Consider the following 24,963-nt stretch of genomic DNA (forward strand, 5'->3'; position numbering starts at 1 on the left):
GTTTTTAATGTTATTATACATGTTCATGTACTGTTACATTTGTTCGGCATTAAGATAAAAGATGAATTATCGTCATCGGATGACCATAAATCGGACTGATTTAGGCGTTTGTAGTACAATAAATAGGTCGTGGGTTCGAGTTCCATCTCCATCACCGCCCAGGCCACTTATATATAAACAAATTTTATGTAAAAAGAAATAATTGTTAATCAGATTTAGTGAGTTTTTCTAAAAACTCCTGTTTTATAACTTGGAAACGCTCACGTGTGGAATCTAAAAGTGTGTAATGTGGTAAAGGTAATACCAGCGAAAGTAAAGTGGAGAATTGATTTGAGCACTATATCCTCCTCCAAGAGAGTCTTCTCATCTCTGATCTTCCTTCGGATGGGGAACTCAACGAGGTGCCAGTCATCAAAGGAAACGTCGTCCACAAGAATAGTCTGAATGTTCCTCCTTATGTTCCTGACCAGTGACTTCACGGGAACTTGGACTGTAAGAGTAGTTGACTTTGGAAACTTGATTTTAACCTCAACAATTGGAGATTTTTTAGCAAGTTCAGACTTGCTCTTTAGTGTTTCAAGTTGTTTTTTGGATCTAGACTCAAAGTTCTCATTTTTTCCAATATTATACATCTACAATGGATTTCAAGTGCATTGGTTACCTTTATTAATGAGGATGCGGTGGGCTTAGATGTATCTAAGGGCTCAGGTTGTAATTTTTTACCGGGTTTTACGTTAGACTCTACTGTAATAACAGGATTCCAATCATCCAGTTTAGACTCAGACTCATCCTTTTCCTATAAACCAGTTAAATAATGAATTGATAGTATAATTATAGTCTGGATGTGTTATTTGGTGATTAAAGTAGAAATTACCGAAATCTCTTTAACGGTATCATCAATGATGGATTTCGTTTCATCCTTTGAAGTGAGCTCAAAAGAGTCGGAATTTCTAAAAAATAATAACGAAATAAATAAAAATACGAGTTAATATTGCTGTAGTGACTGTATGCTTTAAAAGGGTCGAAAAAGTGTGATTGGAGTGATTTATAATTTAGGTTAAAGGGACCGTGTAGTGTTTTGACTAGTGTGAGGTAGGATGAAAGGAGTCTATGAAAATAAACGTGTTGAAGAACATAAGAGTCTTCGACGGGAACAAACCCAAAAAGGGTGAAAAGTTCCAGCAAAAGTTCATTCGAGGAGATATAGGTTACAAAAAACTTATTACATTTGCGAATACGCCTAGACTTTAGATTGGCGGGATTCAATAGTATGTTTTCCAAAATTTTCACTATATATATTAAACCTTCCTTATAATGTTCATCCTGTAAAAAATTATCTATCGAATGATAATATATTGGTTTGAAGGTAGTTAAATATACCGTAGGAATTTGTTTTAAGATTTTATTTAAATCATTATCATAATTGGATCCAACGACTTCAAAATATTCGATGGAGTTGACTTTAAATAATAAGTCAACCTCTTCGTCAGGAATTGATCGAGAATCCACTGACATTTTACGAAAATTAGACCTAATTATTAATTTTTATAGCCTTTTATAACATACAAATATAAATACAACTTAATTATTTGAAAATTTTTAAGATTAATTGTTTTTGTTAGTTGCCGTACAATATTTAAACACTATATAATGGTTAAACCATACTAAAATATAACACATTGTAGTATAATATTAAATTATGGTTTAAGTAATTTAGAAAATTCCTTTGTTAGCCAAATAGTTTCAGATTGTAATTTACATAAATCATCGGCTAAAAACAGTAGTATATGAATTTGTAAAATGAAAATAGGTGTAACTTACTGTATAATAATCTTAAAAGGTGAATAAAATCATTATTATCTTTCAGTCCTTGAGAGTAATCGCTTGCGAAATTATTTAAAATTTTGAAATCCTGGGTTTGATTGTGTGTATTTTCATTAGTGTGTTTGTTGGTTGATTTTAAGTAAAGTTCTAGTGCCGATTGAACTTCTGATGATTTACTTTCAGAATTTAACAATGGAAGGTTAAGTTCTTCCAAAAACAAATTTAATCTATTTATTACTAATTTATCCGATTCGCTCAATAACGATTGATTTGTAGAAGAATTACAAGATTTATCCACCAGATCTATTGTAATCCATTTTATAATTAATATTAATTTTTTATAATAAGTCAAATAATATATGTTTATATGTGTAATTACGATATCACTTGAGGTGTGATTATAAAGATTGTAAATTGATAGATTCAAAAGTTTGTTAAGCAAAAATAATTTTTGTTCATCAGAAAATTGGTTTTTATCGTAAAATTCATCAGGAAGATTTAATTTTAGATCCTCTAAATACTAAAAATAGATTTTAAAAAGATAGGTTTACAATTTTCAGTAATTTGTTCCATTCTCCAGCTTTTGAAGATTTGAACTTCTCGAGTTTATTTCCAGAATAATGTTTTATCTGCTCTTCTTCCAATTTTAATACCAATTCAGTGAATGATGTTGTATAATTCTCCGGTGGAACATATCCCAAAGTTATGAGTTTTTTATCAAGAATTGATTTTTTCATTACTAAATTATTTTTAAAAAATAATGAAAGTGGAAATGAATAAATAAATACAAATGTATCACATTAAACTGAAAATATTTTGTAAACCCTTGCGATTTTATTTATGGTGTATTAACTTATTGAAATCAACAATTTTGTGTATAATTAGTTTCATTATTATAGTTCCCGAATATGCTCATTAAAATGGCATGTAATCTTAGTGTTTCAAAATCGCTTATGTTTTTAATCCAATTTTCTTTCTAAAATGTTAATAATGAGTTAGTTTATCATTAAATATGTTAATTCTGTGTATGGTTAAATTTTGTACCCTAAAATATTTTACCCACTATACCTTACTATAATAAATACACTTGTATTATACTGTACCTTATACCCTAATATTATTATATCCTGAACTATCACTCGAAGCTATTCTATGTTCTTTATAATATGGATGAAATCTCTGTATTTAAACAGTCCGAACATAATTTACTACACTCTGAACATGATAAAATCGATAAAAATATTTCAAATTTTAATCAAAACTATATTAAACCGAATTTTACAAATAATTTTTATACCAAATACAACACACGTTCTTTTAACACAACCAAAAATTCCGAGAATAAACTAGTTAAAAATATGGGAAGGAGCCGCTATTATAATTTTGACGATAATTTTGGTCAAACATATATGAATACAAGAAGACGAAGACTTAATCACTACATAAATAATAATAACGACATAACTAATAGTAACGGCAAATTAAATGATATTGATCTAAATCAACATAATGTGTTTGATCCAAATAATATACAATTCAATGATATATCTAATATGGATACTATTGATACCACTAATACTATTACCAGTAGTAATCTGAGTACTAATATTACTGAAAATATGGACAACGGTAATATAATTGGGAGTATGGAATCTGATAGTAAAAATAGGAATGAAAATATGATAAACCCAATGTCAAAGGATGAATTTCAAAGAAGATTAAAAATAATGACAACATGGTATAACAAATTTCCAATAATAAAGACTAAAAAGGATACCTCAATTTTAATGCCTAAAAGGGTTAATATTTTGCCGATAGAAAAGAAACCCTTTCTTATTGAAACTCCACATGGTCTTGATGTCAGATTCGATTTATCAATTTTAATTGATATCTTAACATGTTATTTATGTAAAGGGTTGTTATACAATGCACATACCATCAAAGATTGTATGCATACATTCTGCAAAAGCTGTCTTATATTATCCACTTTTGAAAGTTTCTTTTATTCACTCATAGATTCATCTATACAATTATATATAGTTATTTATATAGTTATAATGGTGATAATGATGATTGTAGATGGATTAGTCTGTCCAATGTGTTTTACACCAATACATACAAGTATAGCGGAAGGAGTGGAATCGGACACAAACATACAAACAATAGTGGATAAATTATTTCCTGAATTTGCAGAACACGAACGCAAACAAAAGGAGGAAATGGAGAGACAAATAAAACTCTATAAAACAGAAAATACTAATACCTCCATTAATAGTAGTGATAGTGGTAAAAGTGAGGTCAAAGAGTTATATTTTGAGGAACAGAAGGATATAATTGATCGCAAATCTAAACTCTCAGACTCAACAGCGACCTTCTTAAATGAGTTAAATAAATGTAAAGATATTAATAAATTGTTTGACAATGTGTTATGCTTGGCACTGGTGCATGAATCTGATAACCAAATAAATAGCATTTTTAACGATATCAACAATGATAAAGAAGATTCAAAGGATAGTTCATACTCAGATATAACAGTCAGATATCCTAGAAAGTATATATGTGTGCCAAAGAGACTACAAGTGGCAGATATTGTGGACTACCTAATCAATGAACTCTTGCTTGAACCTGAATATAATGTAGTCTTCATGCTGAAGAATTTAGTACTCCAAAAAAAATATACTATTGAATTCATTTTTCAAACCTTCAACATCGATACATCAAAGTGTGTTGTTTTCAGATACAAAATTATCCTACAACAAAGTGTCACATCATAATCTTTTAAACACTATACACATTAATGTAATTATCATATAAATAGTTTTATAATGACTGGAATCAGCCTTTAAATTTTTTAATGTTGTATAATATAATAATACTGGTGATAAATAATGTAATATATGAATTTTTGCCCAAATGTGTAGATTCCATATCTATTGACAGGAATCTGCATAATTTTAACAATCCAAGTAAAATTAAATTTAATTATGGATATATACCTGTTTTTAACAGATTTAACAGTAAACTTAACACTCATGTTGATAATAAATTTATAAATGATGGATTTAAAGAAATAAAAAACACTAATGATGAGATAAATGAATTAATTGACGAAGTTGAGAAAACATATGGAAAAGATTTGAATATAAATATAAAATCAATGTCGAGACTTGATTATAATAGGGATTTTTTACTAAAAACTTTTAATTTGGCTAAGGAAGTTGATATGAAAGTTTCCAAAAATAACTACCAAGAAGGTTATAACAATTTAGTATCATTTTCTGGAGATGATGAAGAGGAACTGATGATGTTTAGTAAAGAGGAAATGTGTAAAGGGGAAACTATAGTTAATATTCCCTTGAAATCTTGTATATCACTTGAATCAACAATTAAAGATCTCGTGAATAATATTAATAAATACAGCCAAATTAATCCAAAATTTGCTAATTATCTGCAATATATTTCTGGATTGATGAAATTTAATATAGGAAATTTTATTAAACCTAACATTGCTGAATTGAGTGGAGAAGATCAGTTCCATCAAATTAACGTGGATAAATTTACTGAATTTGTAACATATAAAAGAATATTAACATTAAAGTCACTAATATTGTGTGATATAATACTGTCAATTGATGATAAAAATGGAAAATTGAGTCGTTACGCAAAGTTTAATTCCATCAATTCAAATGAAAAGGAATTGTCACTACTAACTATGGCACTCAGCTCAGAATATTTTCTAAACTCTATTGCTCAAATGTTAAATTGTAATAATAGTTGCTCAGAAGTTGAGTTTGGTGACTTGAAGATGAAATGGATAAACTGGTTATTTAATAAAAAAGAATCGCATATACCATTGATGTTTGATAAAGGAAGTGTGGAACAAGTACAGGAACCGATTATACAAAATAAAATAGTACAAAGAAAACTGGCGTTAGCTGAGTTGTTTTCAATATTTACTGATCCAATGTCTGTGATCAGAGATAAAATTGAAACACTCCATAATAAACCTGTTGATTTGGATGGATTGGAAGAATATTTACTGAACAATAATATAAAACATGAAGTTTTTGAAGAGAACATCTTCAAAATTAGTAAAGCTGAAGTCGAGGAGATTCTCAGGAATACCATCGACGCTAGTGATCGTTCTAATAATACCAGTAACGCAGTTGATATAATAAATAGTATGATAAATTTTGAAAGTATTTTAAATTTCTTTTGTACCATAACTTCACATATCGTTAGACCTAAAGTTGATAAAATTATGGATAATACTCAATACTATTACATGCTTAATACTGCTAATGGTATTGACTGTCAAATTGACATCACTAACAGTGATAATGGTGGCAATGGAATAGATGTTTTGAATTATGGTTATCTGGTACCTATAATCTCACTGTGTAATCATAGTAATTCTAAACCTAATTCCGATATTTCACTAATCTACTCAGATGGAGAATTAACATTTAGTTTAAAAACTACTAGTGATATAGCTGTTAATTCTGAGATTTTGATCAATTATGGAGAATGTGATAATAACACATTATTACTGGATTATGGGTTTGTTTCTGGTGATGAGGGTAACAACTGGGTTTTGATGGGTTTGGACAATGATTTGGTTAGAGATTCAGCGAAAAAGAACGAGGTTAATTACTTAATGCCGTCAATATTCCCAGAAGGGATTCCAAAGGAGAAACTAGATCTAATAAAACAGCTTAATTTAATTGAAGTTCATGATAAAGGTGACCTTTCAGAAATATACTCTGATCCATATTTTGATGGAATGCCGATAATAAAGTACATGGAATTTAATGAAAGGTTTATGGCTAATACAATTGATATACAGTCAAACCTATATTACTCAACTAATTCAAAACAGGAACGCACATTTCATGTAGATAAGCCGGATGATTATAACTTTATAAATTGTGCCCAAAATGTCAATAACATTCTTAAAATAAATTCAAATGGAATCATCGATCATAGATTAATATTATTAATCAAAGTACTTTTTATTAGTTACATAATTTTTAGTTAACTATTAAGTTAGTTAATCACTACAGTACACTTTACTTAGTTATATATTTAGTCCGTTAGTGGATCTTTAAATATTAGTGGTAAGAAATTTAGGGAAATTTAACCTTTTTTTATTGATACTAGCATATTATACTGATATGTAATTATTAATTTTGATTTTAGATAATATTGTGTAAAACCAAAAAGAAGTTGGAATGGATTAAAAAACATAGTCCTGAATTACTGTCAAAATCAATAAATTCACCAATTGATGTATTTATTTACATAGTTAATAGTAATTAGTGATTACATATTTATGAGTGGATTTAATGAGAATTTTAGTATAAGGCGTTTGAAGTGGTGTCGAGTATTCCATTAATATATGTTGATAACAAGTATGATCAGTCATTGTATGACGATGTTTGTTCATTAAAGAATGTGAAGAATGGAATGAAGAGAAATATGATGTTAACAGCACATGCGATGAGGCAAAAAATACCATTCTACAAGTGTGCTCACCATTATAGAAGTATCTCATCAATAACTGATAACTCGACTAGTACTCTAAATAAATCTGTAATACAGGTAAATAATTGAATCTCAACAGCTTGAGTAACCAGAAAGTTATGGAGAATAAAAAATTAATGAATAAAGTAAGTGCGATTGAAGCGATCGGAGATAAATTTGGCGAATTTGGTGGCGGAATCAGAGTCTGAAGGAAGCCTATCAAATAGGAAGAACTTGGGTATTAAGTCACAACCACAATCTGAATTACTGATTAGCTGGTTTTCATCCTGTTTTAAGTGGTTTAAAACCAGTTCAAGAGATAAACAGTAGAGGCTAATAAGGTCCTCATCGTAAACCTTAACCTCATCTTCTGAAAATCCAATAAAACTGAAAGGATGATCAACCTCATGATATTCTTCCTCCTCTTCTTCTTCAAACATCTCGTCATCTAGTAAATTTGATAACCCAGTCACAAAAATGTGCTCAACATTCTCCAAACTATTTAACAGCTTGTCCACATTATCCATATAATCATCCATAGAGTCATAGGAGTAAGTTATGAGCCGAACATCGTGCTCGGAATTATTTTCGGCATAAACCTTAATATCAGTTACGCTATCGTTTGGAGTGTTTTCTGAGGTATGTTCGGTGGGAGAGGAATAATTATTAAGAGTGTTGGAATAAGTGTTAAAACTAGACGAAGTATTATTTATAGGAAAGGTATCTGTGTAACTTAGGGTTTCTGAAGGCTGAGATTCTATACATTGTTTTAAAAAATCATCAATTAGTTTGTCATAGTCACTAGAATTTTTATAATCCTGGTGAAGATTTATTAATTTACTCGATTCCGTACTTGGAGTAAATAACCTTTCGAGAATGTCAACGTCATCAGTGAAACAATACCTATTGTATATCAGCAGTAACTTCTTGTCCCCTTTGTAGCAACAGCAGTCTAAAACACGCTTAATCAAGTTTAGAGCATATTTTACACATTCGGAATTATCGCCATCAAATAGGAAACAAACTGACTTGTTGTTCCCATCCATAATAATTTATTAAAATTCATATTATTCGTTATATTCTACGTTATTTTATCAACATTTTTGTAATTTACAGTTTATAAATTTTTTTATAGTGTTGAAGTTATAAATTTTCGAGAATATGGAATAAATCACCAAGAGATGAGATTAAAACTAAATTATTGCTTTAAAAAAATTAACAACACAGGAAATTCTTTTTTTGACGATGTGTAACTTTTCCATAAGGCAACGGCACAGTTTGGAATCTTTGATTCTCCACTAAATCCTGTCCAGTGTAAACTATCCTTGGCAAGTTTTTAACCGGTTCATACGGATGAGTTGCATGATAACCGTTGTATCCGTAAGGCTGAATTGAAGTGTATACTGGGATTCCACCCTCGTATATTGGATAATTATACACATATGGCCTTTCCATAGGGTCAACAAAATTTCCTGGAATCTGCTCACCATCAACCTGCTGAATTACATACTGATTTCCCTGATACATGTTCATTTCCCTCTAATACAGTGTCATAAATCACATTATTATACTATTAGTATACCCCTCTAGGGTATTTATATATAGTTAGTGTAAATGAGTAGAGTGTGTATTGTTTACCTCCTCCGTCATTGTCTGATAACCGAATTGTGGGTTATAGTTTCTTTGAGATTCATCTAATTCAGTAAGATTAAGTTGATAAAGTTACCAATTCGTTGACTTCTGTCTTGATTCACATTGTTTCCCCTGGCTACTGTGTTTTTCTGGTCCATCTTGTTATATTCCTCTGTTACGAAAGACTTTTTATACTTATCTTGTTCTGATTTGAAATTAATAATTTGAAAAATTAACGGAAAATATTAATTTATTTAATAAATTCCTATTCTACATGCAAAAGTACCCTAATGTGATATTTGACACTTATACACCTTAATTATATCATATATTATTATATAGTTTAATATTATGTAAATAACATTATAATACATTAGTGTGATTAGGAAAATGAGTTGAGTAAATTTGTGAACCAGGAATAGCTGAGAATTGGTATTCCCTGGCATGATACAAAGGAAATTGTTTTATTTTTGATTGAAGGGTATATTGATGAATCTGTAGAGTTTATGTTATCTGGAGTCGAGCCGTTTTTTGAAATGACAACAGAGTTTAGGAAAATCTTTTCGTGGGATAAAAAGGTTTCAACGTCTTCAGGTGTGATGTTAAACTTTAGGAGGGACTCAGCTGTGGTCTCCTCAATGTGAACCTTTATTTCAGACAAAGTATCAAATGTGAATATTGATATCCCACAATACTTGCGATATAATAAACAATCCTGATTAGTCAGTTGAGAACAATTCGACTCTCTGAGCAGATACACATTCCATCCCCAAAAATACTTTACATTTTTATAATTTTCTCTGAACTTTAAACTGCATGATATGTTGTCTGGTTGTGAATTTATACTCATTTCAGCATCTAAATCCATATAACCTCCACATATTTGTGAATTGGTATTAAATTGTGTAAATCCACAAAGCTGAGAATTAGTATTAAGTTGTGTAGGATTAACTTGTGATGACATAAAGTCGTTTAAATCATCCATTGTGAGTCTGTATTGTGAGGAGTCATCCTCTTTGAAGTCTTGTATTGAGAAATTGTCCAGTGAGTACTTGGCGTAATATTCTTGTGACAGTTGTATCAGGTACTCTTGTGGTATTGAGTCTAATTTCATAATTCCCTGGAAGTATGAGTCGAAGACCCACGAAATATCAACGAAATCCATAACGAAATTATGTGAATATTCATTTTTCAACTCATTAAATGTTCTGATCATCTTCACAGTACTCCTTGAAAACATGTTGAAATCACCCTCAATCAAAGGTATGCATATTATATTCACCTCCGACTTATTCATCTAAAATACATATATGTCATTTTCTAGTGACATAAATTAACTATATAACTGATCCTCCTACGGAACTAGTACCCCGTAAGAGACTATATAAATACCTTGAGTATAATAGTGTGGAGATCTTGAATATCAAAGTCAGAAGAGATTATAGAGTATGAAATGAAGTTTTTGGTTAGAATTTTAAGGCCAGTTGTGAAATCATTTGGAAACTCATTTGACGTAAAAATGTTCATAAATTTAATAACGTTCGAATGATTGAGCTCATTCAAGGCCAAAGCTTGATAATTACACGTTTTATTTGAAAATTTGATAAGGTCAGAGTTTAGGACATTTCGAATTATCTTTAAATTTACACACTCAAGTACTGATGGCTCGTTACTAAATAAAAATACCAATATTGTGTGGGAATCTAAATGTTCCTTATTATATCTTGAATAATTCAGTGAATTATCAAATGAATCCAACAAATGATAATTGTTAATATTGTCAAATTTGCCATGTTTGAGATCAAAATTACATTCATACACTCTTCCTTCATTTCTTGATAATGAATATACTATTCCAAACTCAACTTTATACTCGTTTTCTACACTACTATTCACATTGTTAACTATTTTATTTGGTTTAACCCTATCAACGACATTATTAGTGACAATTGTATTTGTGACAGAGTTGCCCATAATATCAACATTCACATCGTTAACAGTGGAATTAGTGTCATGGTCAATGTCACCATTAGAACTGGATTTCATGTTAAAATAGGTATTCCAGCCTGAGGAAATTTGTAAAATCTGCTCAATGTTTTCTATTTTTTCATTTTCGTATAAATTAACCTCGTAATTTGAATCGAGTAAATATTCTAAATAATTTTTGTTGAACGTGTTTTTAAACTGCTTATTAAAGTTGATGTGGTTAACCAGGTAAATGTAGTAAGACTGCTGTGACAATGGAAAGTTTAAAGTCTTTGAAACTACTAATTTCTCCACTTCTCTCCTCATTTTAAGCGGAGATTCCTTAACATTTAATGAAAATATGTCATTGTTCCTCAAGTTCTCTAAAGAGTTTTCGTCCCAAAAATCCATCTTCCCACTACAGTGTAATATATACAACAATATCCAAATGATATTCACCAAATTATAGGGCAAAATATTAATATCCGTATCCAGTCGATTGCTATTAATTGTGTTATCTGTATTACTACTATCCATTACATTAGTTTTAGTATTATTTGGGTATAAATCTAAATACAACTTGGTATTAAAATGTGTCTGATGTGAATAGTTGAAGAAAATGTTGTTGAAAACCTCGTCAAGAAAGGACTTTGTGGATCCTGTAAACACGGAATTATAAGACTGGATCAGCCTTAAGTAAGATTTAATTTTGGCCAAATTTGAATATAAACTATCCTTTAGTAAGATTATATCCGGCGATGCCGGTGTTTCGTAAATGGCCAAATTTGTCCCTTTAACACCCAAAATTCCGTCTAAATATAACTGTTTATCATCCTCCAGATACAGTTGCTTCTCATTCCCCAATGCCAGAATCAGAGTTTTTTCATCTGTAATAGATATATTTCCCTGCTGTAACTTGAACATTTTGAATGGAATTAGCTTCTTCAGTGCCTTGTACGAATGTGAATAATTCTTCTTGATCTCCACAAAATTAGATAAAAAATGATCATAAATCTTGTTATCAGAGATTCTTAGCGTTTTTTCATACATTTTATCATCGAATGTTAAGTTATACTTTATTCTAATTACAGGTCTGTTTACCACCTCAGCAATCTCCAAGAGCTTTAAAATGTTTAAAAAACTCATCAAACTTGAGGGTATAATCACTCCTCTAATCAACATTTTATACGTGTTATTGTCTGGTGAAAGCTTAAAATGTGTCTGACTTACCTTCGAATACAAAACTGAAAAGTTACTCAAAATTAGCTTAACACATAGTATATCTGGTTTTACACCGTTAAAAGGTTGATTGAACTGTGAAAATGAGTTTAATGTATTGTTTTCTAGAAGTTTAAGCAGTTTCTGGCAATTTTTTCTTCCGGATATCCTGACAACATTGATATCGTAGTCGTCTGAAATTGGTAATTTAAGAGACTTTAACAAATAAATTTTACTCACTCTTTTATCATCTATTTTAAACTTCATTCTATTGATTTTACTATTAGGTGAATTGGAGTAGTTGATCGGTGTGTTAGTTAGGTATGAATTAATTAGCTTAGAAAGTTCCTCCCCTTCTGCTTTAAACTTGGGAAGTTCATTTGATAATGGTTCGATCTCGTCATAAATGGTTGTGTAGGGGATTTCCTTAGCCTTGAGTTCCTGTAGGAACGATAAATTTGACCTTGTGATAAGTATTTCGTTGTGAGAAAAAACACCTGAATAGTCTCCTGTGATTATCACTGCCTCATTTGAAGAGCTATTACAGTGATATAACTGCGATAAACAATCCCTTAATCCTGAAAGCATCTCGTAATCCGAATTCTTACTAATAGGAACAGAACCTTTGGACAAATTTATCATGTCATCTTTTGAAAAATCTTCGTACATTGATATGTAATATACCATTGATTTTGTTATTAGGCTCTGTACTATTGGTTTTATCTCCTCTTCCCTTTTCAATAATGTCAATGTGTTATCTTCCAAACTGATACTTCCAATTTCGGACTGTTTAGTAGTGATAATAGAGTAGTTTTCCTCAGTGAAACTAGAGTTATTGTCAGATTCATCATAATTTAAATCGTTAATAGTTGCGAAATCATCGTTTTTGGTCAGTTTGACTGAAGAAAGTGTGTAAATAAAAACTTACGCAAATTCTCATCAAATGAGTTCAACTTAACTCTTGGGTTCTTAAGGGCATAAATAAGCCATTTTGGTGGTTTTGAGGGCGAATTGTACTCGATCTCGATCTGACTGATGATATGGCAACAGTATGGAATGGTCATTTTAACCTCATTTTGTATTACAATTACAATCAGAAATTAGTATTAAAATCATTTTAATTTTTATAACCAATTATTAGTATTTTACTGCAAAATTATTAGATGATTTAGTACAATTATTGTGTAAATTACATTTGTGATGTTGTTTTCTTTTTTCTGATCATTCCCTAGTTTTTTTATATAACAATTAATTTTTATTATTTTTAAATTAATAATATCAAGTAGATTCAATGAAATTAAATACTTAATCTGATGTTAAGTTACACATTTGTAAATATATATTGGAATCCAACATAAATGCTTTCATCTACTATCAATAATGTAAATGGTTTAAAAAAATGTTACCATATAATTATACGGAGAAATCTTGGATATTTGACTATTTCTCCTCTTTTTATAACTCAATTAGGAACAAGTTCAAAATTACCGGAAATTAATATAAATAACAGTGGTAATTTTTACATTTTTCATATTAATATTGTGTTATCTTAGGTCTAGTTAAAGATTCCAATGATTTTACAAATTCTAGTTTTGAACCCAGTTCGCCCTCTGAAGTAGTAAAATGTTATCAACTACTTAGAAGCAAATTAAAGGGATATGATGACTTGGAATTCTTGGAAAGACTATCAAGGAAAACCTTGTCAAATTTAACAAAACTGACGTAATGAACATTTAATTTAGTTAAATAATGTTTAGGCCTGAGGAATTGGTTAATATCACTGAAATATTATCATCGCTAAAGTACAGAAATGTGCTTCTAATGCACGCCATAACTGAGTCACTTTATTGGATGTGTAAGCTTAGAAAAGTTAAATTACAACATTTAACAAAGTTTTTAAAGTTTTCTATTCTTCTCAAGTATATTAAATATACTATTATTATACTAACTATACACCATTCAGATGTTAATTTGTCATAGGTATATACCTAATGTGAGATATTTGGATGTATTTTTTAAGGAAATTGATGATATTAAACATAAAAAAACTGTCGGAGATTATTTAAGAATATTACAATTCTTGGTATTACCAACACTGCTATTATAGTTACTATTGATGGTATTTAGAGGTTAATTTGTTGATATAGGTGAAGAGTGACTTATGGGTATATGAAAGATATATAAAGTTATATTTGAAGCTTTATGAACACTGTGTTAATAATTTGGGCCTTATGCCACACAGTAATTTATCTTCTTTTTCTCAAATTCAAACCATAATTGATGATTCCAATACGTATAAAATATACAAAGCTATATTATTATAGTTAATTATACATATAGTATTAACAATGAGTTAGAGAATTGTTTGAGAGAATTTGTATGAATTTCGAAAGAGAAGTGGAGAAGTCCGAAGTAAAACACTTGAGAATGTTGTGCAATTCGTTATTAAAATCGAATATTAATCAATTACCATTGGCATTTAATAGAGTAATTTCATATTGAAATCAATATTTTAGGTCATAAAATATTACTTAAACTGCCGTAAAAATGATTTTACACCCAATTTATCTATTGAAACCCTAAAGTATTTTTATTACTCCTATTCTCATAGTTACTACTAATATAGTTACATAGTAAATATAGTTACTGCTAAATTAATGATTATTATAATGTGATTTTATAGTTTGTATGTGAAGTTTTATTATCGAGATACCGAAATATTAAATAAACTTGGGAATATTGTGGCTGAAAGTTTATCTAATTATACACCATCTCAGGTATGTTTTTCATTAATTCAACAAAAATTAGTTGGCAATATTATTAAACGGATTTTCAACGTTTTCTTACAAACATAAGGAGTTAATTAAGGCAATAACTCAGTATATCTCAGGTAACTAAATTCCAAATTATTGTGGTCTAGGATTAGAAATAGGTGATCCAACTGTTAATCTTAGGCTCATTTCTTCTCTATCGAATCTCATTTCCAAGACTAAATTTCACCATATCACTTCGATCAACTATATTAATCACATTTCAACACTCCTTACCACAAATACTAGTGATTGTATTCATAGTAGTGGTAGGGCTGATAGTGTAGTAAGCGTTGATAGTGGTAGTGTGGGAATGGGACTTAAAAGGATAATAACTAGTGATATAATAAAATTAAATCAAGTTCCGGTACAAAATTCAGTTAATTCAACTAAACCACGTAAATCAATCCTTAGAAAATTATCACACAATTCTTCCAAATACCGTTAGTTTTCTTAAGTATATTTAACCATAGTGTATAGAGTATATTAACAATTAAGTAAATACTTTATTGTAGACAAATTAATGAATAAAGTAAAATCAAGCCAAGTAAAGGGAAGATTGAGATATGTACCAGAGTCAACTGATATAATAAAAGTACAAACTCTTTCCGAATGTTTGGCCCAATTTTATGAGAAATTCTTCAATGGAGTCCATCCAGCAAATGAGAGACTAATTAGAAGAAAATTAATGTTACATCACCTTAAGACTCATAATAGTGTTGGTATTGGTAGTATTGGTGGTGGAATTAGTAATAAGTTTGAGGTGAACAAGAGTTTAAGTAAAGTGTATAATGAGAAAAGATATGATAATAATTATAACACATCAATTAAAAGGGTAAAATATAAGATGAGATATTCTGGTTCGAGATATGTACAGCCAACCACTTACTACATTAATGAAACTAAAATATTAAAACGGTTATTTTTGGCCCAATTCACACGAAAGTTGCCCAATTCTCTAAACCATGGGTATATGCTAATGGATAATGAATCTAATAATCATGAATCTACCCTTATAAGTAATAGATTGAGATTAGTTGACGGGATAATTGGTAGTGAAAATGATAAGTATTATGTTGATACTGGTATTAATAATATACAATGGAATAAGTTAAGGTATAAAACCAAGTGTAAGGTTTGGAAGGAATTGAGTTTATTTAAGCCTGTAAAAGGTATAATTAACTACTTAATGGAGAATAATAACTGGATGTTAGATGAAAAATCCACAACGGTTGGTGTGGAAAAGGTTCAAAAAAGTGAATTAGAGTATATAATAGCAATAATTTCATCATTAAGTAGAATTAACTGTATATCATTTCCACTAACAAATTCACTTTTACAAAATTTTACTAAATTCGTTGAAACCTGTAATGACTCTGAAACCTATAGTTTAAGGTTCTTAAATTCGTTTAATATACTTTTAACATCAGTTAAACCCATAATATCAACTGACCGCTCATCAACCATACTCAACTCTATTATGTTATTTCTCAAGTACTTTCATACTCTATCGATAACTATGATTAGTTATAAAAGTGTTATTGATATAGACTGAATAATAATTTAACATCAGTAATAATGGATGTAGGAGTGGAGAATTTGAGGGGATAATTGACGAATATTTAAGAAGTAAAACTGTTGAAAAAAGTACTTTGAACAAATTATTACACAATTTATCATTCATTATTCTCTACAAAAACATGGATCATTTTAAGGTAATATTTCATTAATACTTTAATTTTCTATTATTAATTTGTTTATTATTAATTTGATATTTTAGAGTGTAAATGAGTTGAAAATGAATAATTCGGAAGGAATATTAAATATTATGTGTAAAATAATTAAAGAATATCATAGTGTTGATACTTTGGATACAAACACAATTGATACTGTGGAATGGTTAAATAATTTATCATACACATTTTGGTTAATCAATAATGAAGAAAATGTTAATAGTGGTAAAATGTTTGAAGAAGTTAGTAAAATAATGTATAAGGAAGTTAATAAAATAATTGAACAATTAAAAATAAAAAACTGTGAAACTAGCCTTATCAAATACTACTTGAGTATTATTGATAATTATCAAAGATCATTAAATAATAATAATAGTGTTAATACAAGTATGAGTGTAAAGAATATTGATGTAAAAAATAGCTTAAAGGAGTTGATGGAAAAATATAAAATGAACGAGAAGATGATAAGTAATTTCGTGGTTGACGGACTAAAATTAAAAAATAATTTGGCTTTTTTCCAAAAAATAATGGAATTTAATAAAATAAATCCTAATACTCGCCATGGTGATACCCAACTTTACAATTTTTACTATTATTAGTATTAAAAATGTTAATACTTTTAATATATATAATTATTTAAATAAATTTATATCATGAGTTACGCAGCATCCTCTCCGGGGTTGATAAGTCCTCTCTCTGATCCCGTTAATCATGCTAATGGTTTCAGGAAAAGCTTTTCTGATGTAAGATTAGCCAAGATAACCCATAGAGGGAAGGAAGCACCCATAAGATTTGTATTTCATGAAATTTTAAGGATATTATCAAAGCACAAGAGATCTTTACATACTTTGGAATTAGAGAAAGCGTTAAGAAATATAGGATTTGAGGTATTTCCATATAATGAACCTTTACAGTAGTTATTTCTTATAGATCTATTAGTTTTTTGTATTTATTTATTTTTCATAGTGTTTTTTTAATAATAGCTAAGTTTGGATATATGTGATCAAGCATATAGCTACAGCCATTGGGAACAACTTTATGAAATGTATTAGGGAGTGAATATATCTACTAATAAAGAGTTGTTTGATTTGTTGAATAATAACAAGTTAATAGAGTTTAACATAGCTACTAAGCGCTTGCTTTACAAGAACAGGTTTGAGTCGATAGTATCTCAGGAGACGCTTCTGTCTTTCGTCGTCAGTAACACATATAAAGGACTCAGAGTTAACCTTGAACTCCTTTCCTCTAGTCCTTCTATGGTCATTTGGGTCAATGATCTTTTAAAATATCGCAAAGTGAGGGTTTTACGCTCTAATTCATCAAATACTAAAGGTACTCCTCACTAGCAATTACCCACATTCCTTACATAGTTTAGCATTCATACTATGTATGGATAAATATATGTGAATGTTATATAATTCTTGCTAAATGTGTAGGTAAGAAGAGGTGTCGCTTTGCCGGGTCTCAGAACCAGTGTGGAGTATACAGCTCCTCAAAGTGTCAGGAGTGCTACAGTAACGTAGAAGGCTTGATCCTGTTCCCGCTCGGCAAGGATCAGTTCGAACACGACCGTTTTAAGCTCGATCATGACATCAAAAATCTCTGGGACTCAGTATATTACACTATTCAACTACTTACCAAATCTAGTGGACAGATATATATACTATTAATACTACGATAACTGTGTTGTTAGGTGGCGATACCTTCAATGGATCAATTATTACGTGATTATAACATTTCTCAGACTGTAATTACATTTCAACCAGTTCAAACGTATGTTATTTTAGATAGTATATTAGTTACATAGTTAGTCCTATTGGGATATTTAATAACCCAGACACGGAATATATAATTTCAAATTAACTCTTTATAAAATGTTTTAGTGAGAAGAAGAAGCGTAAGGAAGCAAAAGGGTATGAATCAAAGTGTTTAATTTGTTTAGATATAAGGTTAAAATGCGGAAAATATACAACACGCATCTCTTTAGTCCTCAGGAACTCAGAGAAGGAGTTAACCTTCAATAATTTTAATTTTAACACTTATATAATAGCATATTATATTCTTAATATATTAACATTGTATTTAACATATATAGTATTGAACAGAAAATTAAAATGTGTTAAAATGACAATGTTAAACAGAATTAGAAATAAAAAATCATGAACTAAATAAACTGTACTATAGCAAGGATAGAAGAGCGTCAGCTTCTTTGGGACCTGGAGAACCTCTGGGATACAAAAAGGGCTCAACTTTCTTTTCTGAGATTTCCTCTAGAACTGGAGTGAATATCCTCCATGCCTCGTTAACCTGCTTTATCGTGGGGAAAATATCCCTCTTGTTGGAAAACGCGTAGAAGAATAACAATTCGTAGGCACCTTCAATTGTGCGCTTAGCTGCTGAGGCCTCAACATCGACCAGAATCTTCTCCTCAGTGTTGAAGTACTTCTCATTTTCAAGGTCAGAGGCGTAGGAGTCCTTGACCTCGCCGACCTTGACCTCGGTGAAGTCTTTTCGCCAGAAGACTGATGGCTGGGGTTGGATCCGGTAGACAAGGTGCGTGGGAACGAAATCGTAGCAGATGTCTTTGGGAGGATCACATTTGAAGGCTAGTCTGATCTCGACGAGTTTGTCTTCAAGGCCCTTGCCTGATGTGATCACGAATGGCACGCCTTCCCAGTCCTCATTATCCACCCAAAGCACTACTGTACAATATGTTGCACACAAAGAATCCTTTGGTACACCTTTTTCAGCTCTGTAACTGCAACCCTTTTCACTCTCACTATATTGACCTATCACTAGGTCGCTGAGCTGGACAGTTCTAACACACTTGAGAACAGAAAACTTATTTTGCGGTAAGTGTTTCTTATGTTCACAGTGCATTGCAATCAGCGATAATAACTGCATTCCGTGGTTTTGGATCATATCTCTTATGATCCCGTAGGATTCGAAGTAATCTCTTCCAAAGGAGCCAATCTCCTCCTTCAGCAGTATGTGGACGCTTCGAATATATTTGCGATTAAAAATGCGAGAATACTTGGTAGAGATTTTGGATGACAAGATGCAACTCACCACTGGCTTCCCCAGATAATGGTCCACCAAAAAGGTCTCGTCTGGTGCCACATGGTCACTCAGAAATCGGTCAATCTCTTCACATGATTTTAAATCCCTGCCAAACGGCTTTTCTAACATCACTCTAAACCATCCATTCTCTGGCTTGCAACACGAGGTCACAACTCTTAATATGTTTTGATATGCTTCTGACGGCGTTGCGAGGTACACCATTCTGTGGGAAGTCACTGAGTTTCGATCGATTTCGCGCACCTTTTCCGTAAAACGATCAAAAAAGCTCGAGTCATCATACTTCAAACAACTACACAATCAATAATTGATGTTAAATATATATAGCTACATAGTATCAATTCCAATATTATTAGTATAATAGTCTACTTACATTCTTGAGCATCGACTTTTGAATTCTGTAATGACTGACGGGAAATCAAACCGAATTGCTGGATTCCTTATGAAGATGTTAGTATTTATTGAGGAGAAGATGTCGTTTGAGATTTGCGAGAAGAACTCCTCGAAATCGATGTGTGAGCGTGAGATTGCCAGAATGTGGAACTTGTGTGGTAAAAAGCCCAGGTAGAACAGGTGAAATAGCGCCGGATAGATCTTCCTGCGGGCAAGATCTCCTCCACTTCCAAATAGAATGAAGGTTAAAAAGTCGTTTTGGTCCATTGGAATTTTGAGGCGCACTTTCCTGATGGTTGAGGAATCTAGAACAGCTATGCAGCCTGGCTTTGTAAAGATTTGCGTGGCTGGGAAGCGGATCGGGTCGTAATGTCTATATTGTAGCATTGTGTTCCAAATCCTCTTTTTCCGTTCTCCTTTCAAAAAGAATAACTTGGTGGGGGCACATGAGAGGAATGGTAGGGAACATGAGATCCTTTCCCTCACTACTGTCGTCTCAGTATAAGTTGCCATAACTCTGTGTAATGTGTCAGTAACGTATGATGAGTCTAGTGTTGACAGGTATTCTGGGAAAAGCCCTGCGATATGGAAGTCTTCTCCTATTCCCAATGTAACCAAATCAGGGACTATTGAGTACTTGGGCTTATAAAACGAATGGTCAAATGATTCAAATTCAGTACTCGACATTTCACTTTTTCCAGCCACTATACCATCATTATTAGTATATAATTATGTATAAATAACTGTAAAACTAGTGTAAACTATGTAGACTGTTTAAACTATTTAAACTAAGTCGTGGGGAAGGGATGTTACCTCGATGAGCCGGATCTGTATTTGAATTCACGTGTGTAGTAACAACTCCGAAAACAGCTTCCAAATCAGCTTCATATTTCTTAACACATTCTTCTAATGGAAGTGAAGTGTCAGGGAAAACTAAGTTAGACTCGGGAACTGGCCAGTGTTTAAGCAGGGTGTTTCTCAAGAGTCTGATATTCGACATTTCGTCGTCTGACGGTACATAACGTTCGTCCACTAGGAAGAATATTATACGGTTAAAGTCAATATCCAGGTCCTTCATATTACCCAGAAATCGGTAAATTCCTCTCGGAGTAGATCCTCCAGAAAGACCAATTTTAACCGTCACGTCAGGCGACTTCGACAGCTTTCGCCTAATCTTGTGCAAAATCAAGTGGGATGCCGTTAGAACAAACCCCTCCTCTGTGTGACAGTCCAGAAGACATGGCTCAAACAACACGTCGTCATACTCATCAAACCCATCGCTCTTAGCACTTAATACTATATTCATCGTTATCACATAACTATTAACTATACTTAATTACAGCTATTGTTTAAATGACTAATTTATAGCTAAATTCGCGTAACTAGTTTAATTTATAGATGGAATAATCTTCTGTAAAACATACTATGTGAGGTGTTTTGAAATTCGAGAAAATCATTGATTTTGGAAGAATAAAAGGACTTAAGCCAGCTGTTGTAGTCTGAACAGAAATTGGAGTTGATTGTGGAATTGGAGGCATAAGATTCCATTGTTGACATTGTCCTAAAAACGCGTGTATAAAGCTTCTCAGGAACTGGTTCATTAAATTCTAGGACCTTCTCCGATGTTTTCATCTATCAACTAATTATGGACAAGTTTTACAAATTTTACCAAAATTATTTCAAATTTTACGAAAACTTTGAAAATAGTATCAAAATTATTGTGAATTTTAAACGGTTTAAATTTACTAAAAAGTTAAAAACAGCAAAATAGTTAAGTAATGTTTGAATTGTTCAAAATAGGTGATGAAAGACAAAAGTGTAGAATTAATTTACAGGAATGAACGTCAAAAATAGGTATTAAAGCGTCTGTATAAGACGGAATGAGGGTAGTAAAGAGAGCTTAATAGGAGTAATGTCGACATCCTAGAAAACCCTAATTGTAATATATTAAAAATGGGCTAACCACTAAATAAATTGATTTATATATAAAAAACTTAAAACGGATAAAACAAAATTAAACAAGGAGTTAAATATAAACTAAGCGAGAATAGTGGAAAATAGTAATAACTTGACAATATTGGGAATTGTTAATAAATCTTTCAAACACTCGGAATTATCGCCAATAAACTAAATTTAATATAAATTAATTGTATTTTTACTGTTTTCCTCTTTAAAATTGCTTTTTTACTTTTTAATTATACTAGAATCCTATACCAATATTTCTAACTATTCCATCATCCCCTTTATTCTATATAAATTATCTAATAATTTATATATTAGACTCTTTATGGTTTTTATAATCTATATAATAGTTATTTGTTATAATTTCTCCTTTTTAAGCATTATATCAATAGTACCATACTTTACACCTACTTACTTACCTATATACCAATGATACTAGTTATATAAGTTGTTATAAATATATATTTGTTTTCCAAGTTAAAACATGTCTACAATAATTATCAAGAGCCAATACATTCCTAAACTATATAAGACTAAAGGTAGTTATATAGTAAATGGTAATGGTAAGAAATGAGTGAAGTATGAGAAGACTTAAGAGATTAGTCAATTTTGGTGCTTTTTAGTATGAAGTTTGCCGAGTGTTCCGAGCTGTCATCGGTCTTGTAAGCAATCCATGCGTAGAGAAGGGTCAGACCAATGACCATTACCACTGAAGTAGTCACACCAGTCAGCATAGAGAGTGTCGGACCAAATCCGAAGAACCGGGCGAGTGGTGGAAGCAAAAGCATTGCTGAGGTGGGAAGTGCAAACATGAGAAATGAAAACCCACCCACAAGCTTTCCCTTGTGAAGGTCCGGTCTTCTAATTAGACTTTTCAACATCTATTATAGTCTTCTTTAAATTTTGGAATATAAAGGGTATTTTATTATAAATTAGAAATTTTAATATATTCAAACCTGTGTAAAATAAAGAAAATATTAATCAAAATTATTTAATTGAAATTGAATTTAAAAAAGATGTAAAATTAATTAACAAAGGGTTCTAAAATTAAAATTTCCTATGAAAAATGTGAAATAATATGTTGTTAGGCAACACACTGGGGATTCTTCCATATTTTCTCTATAATCTGCCATAATATTTAATTTTAATATTTATTTCCAACATCATAATTTATAATCGTTATTTATACTACTTAATTATTTTATTGAAATTACATTATGTATAGCTGAGTAAATTATAGTAGAATATTAGAAAATTATTAAATGAAAGATTTTAAGAGGTTTGAAATTGTGTTTTCAAAGTTATTGTCTGAGTTGAACATGTCTTGATCGTCCTTAAAATAATTGGACTTGATCCTGTTAAGTAGCTGTGTGTATTCCTTGTCAAGTTCAATCAAGTCCTTGTATGTTTCACACGCATCCTTAAAAAGTTCGAAGTTCCCATTTTCACAACTCTCACTCAATAAATTCCCAAACTGGATCGGTAACGGTAACTATACAATATATACTATTAACAGAATTAACTATATGAATAGTTAAACACTAATTAGTATAGTTATATAACTAGGGAAGGTAATAACGGAAATCCCCCGCTATAACCCGTTACCTCAGCATCTTCTAAATCATAGTCTAATAAATATAAAAAACACTTGGCATTACAGACATCGCCGGCAGCTAATAACATAAGAACGGCCCTCAAGTAAAAGAAATCGCCGTCATCCTCATCACTTTCTGCCTTCCACTCATTAATAACCTTCAGTAGTAGTTCAACATCTTGAGAATATATCAAGTTACTCTGAGCCTTATTGTACTGTTTTACGTGGAAGTAATACTCACCCAAAACCCTGTGCAAAGCAGGACTACCGTTAGGTTCCCCCTCACTCTTACTATATAATATAGCTCGATTCATATATTTTACATATAGTACCATTATTTCTTCCAATTTACTCTTATCAATAGTATTTGCGGTATTAGTGTTATTTGTAGTGTTGAGTGGAATGTGTGAGTAGGGGAATTGAAAAACTGTAATAAGTTGATTTAGAATATTGGAGTTGAGAGGAATGTTATAAGATTCGCAAATTTTAGTATATTCATCCATTAATTCGCCAGCAAGTATATATTCCTTTTCATCTAATACATTTTTAAGACCACTAACTGTATAGAAAATAATTCTAGTAAAATAATAAAAAATTGAAAAGGATATGGAATGAAACAACTGAATAAGGTACAAATGAATAAATTTTTCTAGAAGAAATAATAATAATAGTACCGAGATAAGTGAGTGAATATTTGTATAGAATTTCAAGAGATTCCTCATATTTCTTTCTCATAGCAAGTCTAAATCCATTGTCATACTATAATAAACAGTATGGTTAATGGTATATACAAATTATATGTACTATATATAGTAATTATAGTAAGGGAATCTATAGAAATACCGTTTAATGAGTGTGAGAATGTGTTGCATAGATTCATAGAACTTTTTCTCCTTAATTTCGGAGTCAATTCTAGCCAAAAAAGTCTCGTTACTCAACATACTAATATCCTCAAGTATATAATATCAACTATATAATAATAATATAATAATTATCAATAGTAATGGTAGGTGGATGGGGAATCCTATATATAGTTAAGATTCCAAATAATTTTCTATTTTTTCACCTTCAAATTTATACTAATGTTATTATTATATAAAAATCATATTCAGCTTTGTTGATAATGTTTGTTATCTTGTTTTTTACACAAAATTATCCTCCTAAATTGTTTAACTCAAATTTACCATTTAAACAATTTTCATTTTAATTTTGCTACTTTCTTAATTAGTCC

General features: G+C 30.7%; 9 protein-coding genes across 9 annotated transcripts, besides 3 other annotated features; 2 read left to right on the forward strand and 7 right to left on the reverse strand.

The window, feature by feature from the left end:
* Positions 1–260: 260 nt before the first annotated feature.
* TA05180 (uncharacterized protein) lies at positions 261–1,515 on the reverse strand (the record flags this gene model as incomplete). The annotated part of the gene is made up of 4 exons (XM_950153.1): positions 261–632; positions 662–796; positions 875–950; positions 983–1,515. 4 exons carry the CDS (start codon positions 1,513–1,515, stop codon positions 261–263), a joined length of 1,116 nt encoding a protein of 371 aa, XP_955246.1.
* Positions 1,516–1,771: 256 nt separating this feature from the next.
* TA05185 (uncharacterized protein) lies at positions 1,772–2,561 on the reverse strand (the record flags this gene model as incomplete). Its single annotated transcript, XM_950154.1, has 2 exons — positions 1,772–2,344; positions 2,376–2,561. 2 exons carry the CDS (start codon positions 2,559–2,561, stop codon positions 1,772–1,774), a joined length of 759 nt encoding a protein of 252 aa, XP_955247.1.
* A 429-nt stretch (positions 2,562–2,990) lies between these two features.
* On the forward strand, positions 2,991–7,437 carry TA05190 (uncharacterized protein; the record flags this gene model as incomplete). Its single annotated transcript, XM_950155.1, has 4 exons — positions 2,991–4,586; positions 4,643–6,829; positions 7,024–7,113; positions 7,183–7,437. The coding sequence occupies 4 exons, from the start codon at positions 2,991–2,993 to the stop codon at positions 7,435–7,437; spliced, it is 4,128 nt and encodes a 1,375-aa protein (XP_955248.1).
* Positions 3,849–3,917: a sequence feature (2 probable transmembrane helices predicted for TA05190 by TMHMM2.0 at aa 287-309 and 541-563).
* Positions 4,667–4,735: a sequence feature (2 probable transmembrane helices predicted for TA05190 by TMHMM2.0 at aa 287-309 and 541-563).
* A 44-nt stretch (positions 7,438–7,481) lies between the features above and the next one.
* Positions 7,482–8,393, reverse strand: TA05200 (uncharacterized protein; the record flags this gene model as incomplete). The annotated part of the gene is made up of 1 exon (XM_950156.1): positions 7,482–8,393. The coding sequence occupies one exon, from the start codon at positions 8,391–8,393 to the stop codon at positions 7,482–7,484; it is 912 nt and encodes a 303-aa protein (XP_955249.1).
* Positions 8,394–8,562: 169 nt separating this feature from the next.
* Positions 8,563–9,137, reverse strand: TA05205 (uncharacterized protein; the record flags this gene model as incomplete). The annotated part of the gene is made up of 3 exons (XM_950157.1): positions 8,563–8,886; positions 8,986–9,041; positions 9,074–9,137. 3 exons carry the CDS (start codon positions 9,135–9,137, stop codon positions 8,563–8,565), a joined length of 444 nt encoding a protein of 147 aa, XP_955250.1.
* A 224-nt stretch (positions 9,138–9,361) lies between these two features.
* On the reverse strand, positions 9,362–13,226 carry TA05210 (uncharacterized protein; the record flags this gene model as incomplete). Its single annotated transcript, XM_950158.1, has 3 exons — positions 9,362–10,276; positions 10,372–13,061; positions 13,091–13,226. The coding sequence occupies 3 exons, from the start codon at positions 13,224–13,226 to the stop codon at positions 9,362–9,364; spliced, it is 3,741 nt and encodes a 1,246-aa protein (XP_955251.1).
* Positions 13,227–13,520: 294 nt separating this feature from the next.
* Positions 13,521–18,868, forward strand: TA05215 (uncharacterized protein; the record flags this gene model as incomplete). The annotated part of the gene is made up of 18 exons (XM_950159.1): positions 13,521–13,674; positions 13,716–13,884; positions 13,920–14,081; positions 14,143–14,245; positions 14,310–14,455; positions 14,520–14,649; positions 14,679–14,746; positions 14,846–14,939; positions 14,971–15,052; positions 15,083–15,370; positions 15,488–16,466; positions 16,561–16,687; positions 16,753–17,303; positions 17,364–17,592; positions 17,758–18,037; positions 18,142–18,317; positions 18,399–18,478; positions 18,589–18,868. The coding sequence occupies 18 exons, from the start codon at positions 13,521–13,523 to the stop codon at positions 18,866–18,868; spliced, it is 4,098 nt and encodes a 1,365-aa protein (XP_955252.1).
* Positions 18,737–18,805: a sequence feature (1 probable transmembrane helix predicted for TA05215 by TMHMM2.0 at aa 1323-1345).
* Positions 18,869–18,883: 15 nt separating the features above from the next.
* TA05220 (glucose-6-phosphate-1-dehydrogenase, putative) lies at positions 18,884–21,808 on the reverse strand (the record flags this gene model as incomplete). The annotated part of the gene is made up of 4 exons (XM_950160.1): positions 18,884–20,075; positions 20,157–20,880; positions 20,990–21,502; positions 21,601–21,808. 4 exons carry the CDS (start codon positions 21,806–21,808, stop codon positions 18,884–18,886), a joined length of 2,637 nt encoding a protein of 878 aa, XP_955253.1.
* A 1,588-nt stretch (positions 21,809–23,396) lies between these two features.
* Positions 23,397–24,673, reverse strand: TA05225 (uncharacterized protein; the record flags this gene model as incomplete). The annotated part of the gene is made up of 4 exons (XM_950161.1): positions 23,397–23,630; positions 23,702–24,267; positions 24,407–24,474; positions 24,576–24,673. The coding sequence occupies 4 exons, from the start codon at positions 24,671–24,673 to the stop codon at positions 23,397–23,399; spliced, it is 966 nt and encodes a 321-aa protein (XP_955254.1).
* Between the last annotated feature and the right edge of the window lie 290 nt (positions 24,674–24,963).

This window comes from Theileria annulata, chromosome 3 (assembly GCF_000003225.4).
Source record: "Theileria annulata chromosome 3, complete sequence, *** SEQUENCING IN PROGRESS ***".
Classification (NCBI taxonomy): Eukaryota; Apicomplexa; class Aconoidasida; order Piroplasmida; family Theileriidae; genus Theileria; species Theileria annulata.